Source organism: Sipha flava, unplaced genomic scaffold, assembly GCF_003268045.1.
Source record: "Sipha flava isolate LNK unplaced genomic scaffold, YSA_version1 19159_pilon_pilon, whole genome shotgun sequence".
Taxonomy (NCBI): Eukaryota; Metazoa; Arthropoda; class Insecta; order Hemiptera; family Aphididae; genus Sipha; species Sipha flava.
The window spans coordinates 1,521-12,134 of NW_020272630.1; the positions used below are offsets into that span (position 1 = coordinate 1,521).

The window sequence follows — 10,614 nt, forward strand, 5'->3', positions numbered from 1 at the left end:
ACCACAGTTACTAGGGATCACTTGTAATAAAAAAGATACAGCTGTAAAGTGGCAACCAAAAGGAGATAATCGTTCACCTATTTTACGTTACATTATTGAATACAATACCACCTTTGCTTCTGATAGTTGGTCAGTTGCATCAGATAACGTTCCTGCATCTGATCAAACGTACATTGTTTCAATGACACCATGGGCAAATTTTACATTTCGAGTAATTGCCGTTAACAAAATTGGTAGATCACAACCATCATTACATTCAGCGGTTTGCACAACACAACCTGATGTACCATACAAGAATCCAGAAAACGTTGAGGCTGCTGGTACAGAACCTTCTAACCTTGTTATTAGCTGGACGGTGAGTGTTATTATAAATTAAAATCCATTTTACTATGATCTCACTATTTCACAAAAAAAAAAAAATTATAATGAAAAAATGTTAATGCTTTTAGCCAATGCCCAAAATTGAACACAATGGTCCTGGCTTAAAATATAGAGTTTACTGGAAGCAAGATATACCTGGCCAAGCTTGGAATTCTGAAGAGATAACAGATTATACTGTAGACAAATTAGTTATTAATAATCAACCAACATATCAGCGTTATAAAGTAAAAGTAGTTGCATCAAATGAAAAAGGTGAATCAAATGTACCCCACAAAGAAGTTATTGGATATTCAGGAGAAGATGGTAAATTGAAAAATTAAATTAATTGATCATTGAAATTAAAATTTTAAAATATTTTAGTTCCTGTTGAGGCACCTCAAAACTTGACAGTATTAAATGTTACTGGAAGTAGGAGTGCAATATTGAGTTGGCAACCAGTTTTACCTGAATCGGTTAAAGGCAACTTTAAAGGCTACAAGGTAAATACATTTTTAAATTATATGTCTAATTTGTGAATATTAGTTAAAATATGCAATATTGTTTGGTATAGATTCAATTTTGGACTGAAAAAGATGATAAAAATGTAATCGAAGAGCAAGTTGGTCCAGAAAAAATTACAGTTGAAATAACAAAATTTTTACCTAATGTTAAACATTATGTGCGTATTCTTGCATACAATAGTCGTTTCCATGGACCGCATAGTCAAATAGTATCTTTTGTTACACCTGAAGGAGGTAAATTGAAATATTTATGTTAATGAGTAAACTAATATATTTAATATATTTATTTTAAATCATTCACCCCTACAGATTTTCTTTTATTATGTACTGTATAGTTAATAAACAGAAAAATTTTCATTATTTAAGTTAGTTGCTTAAAATAAATGTAGAAATCTGAATTGTTGAATGATTTTTATTTTTCAACTTTAGTCTGTCTATTGAGTGAATGTGCACGTTCTGCACCTGTAGAATGACAATTAAGCCATTGCTAAGATCTTGTTTCCTTCTCTTAACTACCCAATTGTTCAAAAGACAGCTAATCAATTATAATAATATGATATTTATATAATTTAGCTATGGTCGATAAACAACCTTTTGATTATTTCCTCCCTTATAGGATATTCATATGCATTTTGTGATTATTATATTTTATTATTAATCGTTAATGAAGCGATTTTATTGGGGAATTCTATGGCGGGGCATGGGCTGGAAATGCACAAGAATCAACTAATTTTGATTGTGCCACTGTGTGTTCTCTTGCTGGACAGAGTATGTTGGTTAACAATTTTTGTTGGAATTCTCTTCTTTAGACTATTGCTCTTTTTTCTTTGAGTACTTAACCATTTTTGACTAATTTTATACATTCATATATTGCAACATTTCATACATATATTTTAATGTTTATATTTATTTTTAATTAAAACTGAATGATATTAATTATTAATATAAGATTCATTATCCTCATTTAAACAATTATTTAAATCTATAGGAAAATTTATGATTTGAACTAGAAATTTAATTTTAATATTTATAATAATGATTTTCTGTTTTTTATTTTTTGATTCATTATGTATTAGTCTTCATAGTAGATTATAAATAAAACTAAAAAAATTATTGTGATTAATGAAAATATTTATTGTAGTTCCAGGTCCAGTCCATGGAGTTGAAGCTGAACAATGGGGTTCATCTGCAATTTTATTGAGTTGGCAGCCTCCTGAAGAAACAAATGGGGAATTAACAGGTTATGAGATTTCATATGAGCCTATGACTCAACAAGGAGTTGGTGAAAAAACTCAACGTCCAGCTATTACAGATCCTAATCAGACTACTGCTAAATTGGCTTCTTTAAAACCAGCTACTAATTATCGAATCTATATTAAAGCAACCACTAAAGCTGGTGTTGGTGAAGCGTATGTATACATATTTTTATTTTTTTTTTTTTTTTATTGTATTGTAAATTTACTACGGAAATTATTTTAAATTATTTTTTCTTAATAGATATTTTATTGAACAACAAACCAAATCACCTTTGCCAGAGGGAACTGAATTAGATAAGCCAGAGTTTACTTATGATCATAGACCTAATAGTAATGCTTTTGATACAGTTCGAATTTTATGGACACCTAAACTTGATGGCAATCCAGGTTCACACTTCTTTGTAAAATACAAGTAATAATTATTAGCTTATAATTAAATATTAATTTATATATATTGAATTTCCATTGAATTATTTGAATTATTATTATTAGGCTCAAAGGTGATAATTTATATGAGAAAACTAATCCAGAGCTTGACAAAAACTATATTGATGTAAAGGGTTTGAAACCAGAAGAAGTATATGAATTTATTGTGGTTGCTGTCGATGGTGATACTATGAAAGATTCAGACATAGTTGAAATTGAAGCATCGAGCACTGGTATTTTATCTAATTTGATTATTGGCTTGTTCCAACACGTGGTCAAACTATCATAGAACTGATGAGAGCATACGCAGTATATTTTTTGCGTTCCAATCACCCTAAACGCAAACTCAAATTATTTGACGCTTGTTCCAACACGTCATTAGACTAGTTCTAAGATTGGTTGTGGACTATCAAAACAGTCTGCTAATTCCGGCAGGGACTAATAGTCAGAGAAACTATTATCACATTTATTACTCATTTTATCAATTTTTTCGCGTTTGAATTTTCATTTAACATTTATCAACAATTTTTTTGTTTCACGACATAAATATAATATTTATACAAATACATATTATTAACATCTAAACTGTGTATTTAAAATATTTAAAATAGAAAGTATATACATATTATAAATTTTTTTTATTTAAGTCGCAATTTAATTTTACTAATTTATTATCAATCTCATATCTTATCATTGAAAATCCAAAAAGTGTTCCAACAGAGCTCAGAGTCCGTAATCAATGCACATTTACGCATGCGCAGTAAATTAATCACGGATTAGTTGGCAACTAATTCCAAATTCCATGTTGGAACAAACTTATTGACTATTTATTTATTGTATTAAACATGAAGATCATAGGACTAAAATTTTTTTTACTAAATTAGCATTTATAAAGCTTTCATTAATGACATAATTAACTATTGTCTGAAATAATACTATAATATATACATCAGTTGTATCTAACACATTAAATATGTCTAGTTCACAAAGATATCTAGGGAGCTGCTACACATTCTTCAAAAATTATAATTATAGACTAATATTTAAGTTTTTTTATTTTTCAGATCCATTAATTAGAAGAAGTGAAAACATGGCTACGTCTGGCTGGTTTATTGCAATGCTCCTTGCTTTATTATTCCTCATAATTTTATTGATTCTGGTATGTATTGTGAAACGTAATAGAGGAGGAAAGTATGTAGTTCATGAATCAGAAGCTGCTCGTGGTCGACATGATTATCCTGACGAACCTCATTTCCATGAATATTCACAGCCGTAACTAATTTTTTTACAAAATATTAAAATTAATAGAAATATATTGTTGTGATATTTATTATTACTATTTAGACTTGGTGGTGCAAAAAGATTAGGAAGTGAAAAACAATCACCAGAAAGTGATACAGATTCAATGGCAGAGTATGGTGAAGGTGATACAGGTAAATATAATTTTGATTTTATTTGCATCATATTTTATTCATAATGAGACTTTTTTACTGTTTGGTTGTTGCACATAAAAGTACCTTTTTTATTATGTAGTTAACTATTAGTATCGAAGCTTTAAACCTGAATTATTTTATTCTGGTATTTAGTTTCTGGTTTAGGATTTTAAATATATTAAGTTATTGATAGCATTCTTTCAAATATTTTAGATATATAATATCATTGATTATATGTACTTGATTACATAGTATATATAATCAATTATAATATATAAGTATGTGCGATTCTGTTTTTAGTTAATTAAGATATTCTAGCCTAGACCATTCTTTATCTTTTTATTTTTTAAATCGCTTAAATAGATCATATTTTTCAGTATTGATATACTATAATATTTTTATAATAAAAATAAAATCATAAATGATTTTCTTTTAATAACAAATACATATTTTATACAACTAAAAATTAAATTTTTGAATCTAGTTTAGGTTAACATTATTTTAGGATTGAATAGTTAATATGTGTTTAAAGCACCGATATGTACTGGGTCTAAACAACTTCATTTTTTTATGCACGTAATATTGTTTTATTTAGTTTTGTTTTACATGGTGTATAATTATTTTTTAATGCCCTAAAAGTAAATTTGTTTGTGTATACATTCATAAAAATAAGATACTTATGCATATTTTTAAGTGTTAAGTTTTTTAAAGTCTGATATATTTCCATTTTTTTTTTTTTTTTTATAAGATGTTTAAGAATATTTATTTTATATAATTGCACATGTTTTATATTTACTGTTGAATTTCATGCATGTTAGTTATTATTTTGTTTTCTCTCTATTTCACTTGTAGAAGGAATGAATGAAGATGGTTCTTTCATTGGCTTGTATGGTAAAAAAAGACAAGGTGAAACCACTTCTGCCGGTTTTGCCACACTTGTCTAATTTTGTGAGTACGTCACGATTACAAAAGTAAATTAACTAATTTTTAAAATTGTTTTTCATTGTACAGCTCAGTTTACTGAAGATGGATCTTTCATTGGTCAGTATGGCACAGCAAGAAAAAATCGCCAACATCCACCTCAACAACAATCTCCAGTTCAAGTTGTTACTGGTTCATCCTCTGCTGCCACCTATGTATAATTAATAATTACCAACAAATATTTATAACTTATATACTCGTTTTACTAGGCTATACATAAAATATTTTTATGCATTTTATAAACAAAATCCCTGTCCTAAAATCAAAGCTATTCATGTCAGTATTATTTTTCCTTATTTTAGCAATGCTAAATAATACTAAAAAACTATTGCAGGATGCTATTACTGTCTTTTGTTGTAACTACTGGTTGTATTTTTGTAACGTATCTATTAATATCATATTAGTATTTCCTTATCTGTGATAAAACCTTTTAAAATTTGTGAACATAATTTCAATAGACTTACAATTATTAAATTTCAGTTGGAAAATTTAAGTAACAATGCATTTAAAATAATTATATTATAATGAATTTTTAAATTTCGTGTATATAACTATATATATATAACAATTATTTCTTAGTCATTACAACTTTTTATTTTATCCTTTGCTACATTCTTTGGATTGTTTATCGTTGTTGTGATTTTCCTGTTAATTTGGTATTTATTTAAACATTCACGCTATGCCTGCGCTTCATTTGAATCTTTTTAAATATTTGTTATGTTATATATATATATTCTAATAATTTTATATGTTTAGTATGTATTATTATTTTGTAATCAGTATTACTCATTAACAGTAACTTATTTTTTATTATTACTCTCAAATTCATAATGAAGGTAACTAGGAATCACATTATTTAAAAGTGACTACATTTCATGACAATATTAATATAAAAAATATATATACATTTATTTTATTTTTATAAATTTAAATTCAATTTTTTTTAGTACAACCAATTTATTAAAATATATTTTTGATCAAATTTTTATCCTCACCTTTCACTGCCCACTATTGAATATTCCTTGTTATTATATTTGTATGATCAATTTTTTTTTTATGAGCATTTATGTAACACATGCATTCCATTGATTTAAATAGATTTTAATTAACTACATGTTCAAAAATTGTATTTTTATTTAAGTACCTAATGTTATAATGTGACATGTCTATTCTGCCTTATAGATATTGTTTAACAATGACACTTAATATTTTTAGTATCTCACATTATAATAAAACTAATGCACCAGTATTAGTCTGTAGTTAATTTAGATATAAGATATATATATATTTTTTTTTTTTTTTTTATATATATATATAAACTTTAACACAGGCCCTTTGATTTAAATTTCATTTAATTTATGTATTATTTTTAATCACATCAGATTGTTATTTTATGAAATCAGTGGTTTTCAACCTTTGTATAAATATCACTATCTTCACATAATTTTTATAGCACTCCAATTTTTAAGTTAAATATATACTTAATTTAATTTTCTTTAAGTAAAAAATTGAATTAAAATTATAACCAAGTTTTCTATGTGTATCTATTTATATTTAAATTAATTAATTTATGATAAATACTATTGCTATTATTGAGTGATATTAAAAAGAAAATGTCAACACATCGCAAAACTTATTTACTTTAATGTATCGTAGCATACAAATTAAAAACCACTGTTTTGAGTTAATTTATTTTACACACTTACAGTATTAATCTAAATTATAATTTTGTATTTTTAATAAACTAGTAGTACATGCTGATATACCTAATGGTAAAAGTATAATGCATTTATTTTTTCTAATTATAATAAACAATACAGTAAAATATTTTCATGAAAACTAATTTTCCTAAGATTTTATATAAATAAGTTTCTAAGTTTACCTTAAAATAGTCATTAATCTAATTCTTGAAAGCAAAAAAATTTGCTCAAAGAATTTTCTGAGTATCCAGAGATTTAGTTTACCTTAATAATAGTTGACTAGTGAAAGTAGTTAAAACCTCAGGTCTCTGGTGAAAAAATTTGGGCGGAAGTAATGCGAAAACGGTTCCCAACCAGGTCATGATTCAAAAGAAAAAAAAAAGATGCAAAAAGCTCTTATAAGTAAAATATAATGATTATATTTTACAAAATTGACTATTATATTACTGAGAATCTCACAATAAAAATTTAACAAATATAGTTTATTGGTCATTTTCTCAATGTATATATATATATAAATAATAATAAATAATAAATAAATGTATATATATATATAAATGAGTCCTCTAAAAAATTACTTTACTTAAAAAATCTTTTAGTAAATTTTTTTTTTATCACATATATTTATAACCAAAATTTATGTTAGGAAAAAACAATGATTTGTTGTGATGAAACAATAAAGATAGTAAATTACATATATTAGAAGATTATAATAGATACTACCAATTATAATTTTAGTATAAATACAGAACTTAAATAATAATTGTTATATAACTTTGCGAGATTTCGTCGTCGCAAATTTTTCAACAACTTGTGAAAAATCCAATAATCGTAGTAATTCAATTTAACAGCGCAAATGCTGATAATTAACTTTGTGTCATTGAAGTTCGTAGTTAGTTTTTTATTAATTTAATTTTTGAAAATGATCGTTCCCCGCTACAATTGGACACCATCAAAACTAAATATATATGCAGCAAGCACTACTCTACATTAAGAAATTTATACTGCTAATTATTTTCCTCAATAATCCTATGTAAAAACATTTACCATTGCTCATTATCCTTACGCATTTCTATATATATTTTGATAAAGAAGCTCTATCAATTCATTACCAAGTGAAGATTCTAAATCATTGGGATAAATGCCAACAAAGTAATTTGCAGCGGATTGTAGCTCAGAAGTTTCTAGTTTTTCTAGTATATCGTATATTTGTGTATCTGTCTCACTCAATGACTGTAATTAGGGTTGTAAATTTGAAATATTTTAAAACATTATTTTTTACGTTTGTGATAGTGACTGTCTAATGTCATTTAATCAGTTGATATTGTCTGATATAATTTCGGTACAATGTTGGGGTTTCCCATTTAACGTGGTATAGTCCAGTGTTTCCCAACTGGTGTTCCGCGGAACCTAAGGGTTCCGTGAGCTTGCGCGAAGGGTTCCGTTAGAAATTTAAGAAAATATAAATTAATTAGCAATATTTTGATTTGGACTATGATTTGAACATAGAACTCAACATAGAACTGGAATTGACACATTTCCCGATATGAGGTGCATAGTTTGTAGCTTTTCGGCGTATACAAAGACAAAGAATAAGTTTCGAAATCAACTGAACGCGGCTTCAGACTTACGAATTTCACTTTCAGGAATAACTCCAGATTTAAAAACAGTTATGAAAAAATCTATGAAAATATTCCAATCTTCTCATTGAATCTATCTTAGAGGTAATGAGAAACAAATATTAAATTTTAAGCTTTAACTATAAACTAATATGGTGTTAATTGTTAATTTACGAGTATCAGGGCCGGCGTTAGGGGGAGGCGAAACGGGCATTTGTCCAGGGCCTCGCACTTAAAATTTGAATTGAAAAATATTTTGTACGGAAATCTCATAAAATAAAACGTGAAATGTGCAGATCGCCTTTCTAAAGAAATCCGTTGGCGTGTAAAAAAAACCAATTAACAAACAAAACAACATTATTATATTTCATAAGTCATGTATACCAACGACGACACCCGTACGGCACGCCGCTCAGGGATACATAGGACATTTATTTTATCGCATTTCTTAAATTTAATCAATCATTACCCGATATCGCGTATATTACATGTTATCCACTATAGGTGACCATTGTTGTGGGTAAAATAAGTTTAGCCCAGGGCCTCGCAAAAGGTAGCGCAGGCCCTGACGAGTATATAAGCTATTTTTTATTTATATTTAGTACAATTAATAATACAAAAAGTATTATATTTTTACTGAAATGAAACAAAATTTTTATTTTTCACTCAAATTATATGTTTCATGAAATTTTACAACCCTAAGTGTAATCATAATAATTAGTGATAAACTATGATATACAGTATAACAATATAAGTATAAATGTAAATGCCCATATATGTATGAATCTTGATTAATCGTAATCAAAGTTACAAAATTAAGTTACCGATTGTTATAAACTGAGAGTGCTGCCGGACACTTAAACTAGCGGTATTCCCTAGTCGATAAGAACGCGACCAGAATTTAATCAACAAATACGCGCAAAATATGGTCCTACAACACTGGCTAAAATATCGGAGGATAATAGACATAATTTTAGTCAAAAATAATGTGGAGGAAAATGGAAACCAACTTTTTTTTTTTTTTTTTGGAGGAAAATGGACATTGGAGGATAACGGTCAGTGGCGTATATAGGAGGGTTTTGGGGGTTCAACCCCCCTCCGAAATTTATGGTTAGTACGACCCACGTGTGCATTTCTTTAATCTATGTATTAATTAAAACCAAACTGTCTAGTATGGGGAAAAAATGCTCTCTCCTAATTTTTAAGCAAATTATACGCCCAATTCTTATCTACGCTTGCCTGGTATGGGGTTATTGTTCATCCTCGCACATCAAAAAAATGCAAATTTTCCAAAACAAAGTCCTCAGAATAATTGCAAATGTTCCGTGGTTTGTCAGAAATCCAAATCTGCTATTGATATTTTAAATAAACTATCCGTTGATTTTTTTCCAAATATATGGTGCTTAATGTCAATATTAGTAACTTTACCAATCTCAACAGCGTCTTCAGGAAGATCGTTTTCGATATTGAAAAGATTGAAGTCGTGCTTGAGAAATAGTACAAGTGAAAATCGACTAACAGGATTAGCTCTTATGTCAATTCATCGAAGTATTTCAATAAACACTGAAGAAGTGATAAATAATTTTGCAAATCTACCTCGAAAATTAGACTTAGTACTGTAATTAAATTTATGTATTCTAATTTTCATAGTTATTAAAAATAAGTTAATTTATAACCTTCATTTTGTATATATTTTTTCATACCCCCCCCCCCCCCGAAATTAATTCCTATATACGCCACTGACCATACGTGTAACCTACGAAAAGCCACGATCACCGATAACCATGCGTTGTAATAGCACCGGTATAGTTTCTATCGAGGAGGGGGGAAGCTCGCGCACGCACGAGCATGTCACCAATCTATAATCGCGCGCGGCACCGCTCACGAACGGCAATTGCTTGTTGGTAAAAAGCATGTACTTTTTGTCCATCATACCGATTAAACTACGAATGCGATAAGAAATCTGAAAGCAGATTTGAATTGGCTATGAAGTTTTCTTGAGGACGGTCATCCCACTTTTTGGATTTTTTTCTCAGATACAATATTTTTACTGTTTAGTAATTCTAAAATGTTTAGTTTTAAAATCATACTTAAGTGGAATATGAAAGTCAAAATTTAAAAAAAATGCTCTGACCGATCTCAAGTAAACTTCATAACAAATTTAAATATGTTTTCAGATTTTTTATCGCACACGTAGTTTTGTTACTACAAAGGACAAAAGTTAGGCATGTTTTCGTTAAAAAATCGAACGGTATCGAATCTCCCTAACAACCAAATAACTAATGTTTAATTTTGTTAAAAATTTAATTTTTGGGCGC

At 27.9% G+C, this 10,614-nt stretch overlaps 1 protein-coding gene across 2 annotated transcripts in view; it reads left to right on the forward strand.

Annotated features, from left to right (window-relative positions):
- The window catches only part of LOC112681466 (neuroglian-like), a gene marked incomplete in the record, with an annotated part of 6,459 nt that extends 1,361 nt beyond the window's left edge, over nt 1-5,098 (forward strand). The window contains 10 exon segments of one of the 2 annotated variants that reach the window (XM_025551718.1): nt 450-684; nt 742-860; nt 932-1,115; nt 2,023-2,290; nt 2,379-2,549; nt 2,630-2,796; nt 3,628-3,835; nt 3,908-3,996; nt 4,849-4,944; nt 5,008-5,098. In XM_025551718.1, coding sequence (XP_025407503.1) covers nt 450-684; nt 742-860; nt 932-1,115; nt 2,023-2,290; nt 2,379-2,549; nt 2,630-2,796; nt 3,628-3,835; nt 3,908-3,996; nt 4,849-4,940 — 1,533 coding nt within the window. 2 annotated transcript variants of the gene reach the window in all.
- Nucleotides 5,099-10,614: the final 5,516 nt, after the last annotated feature.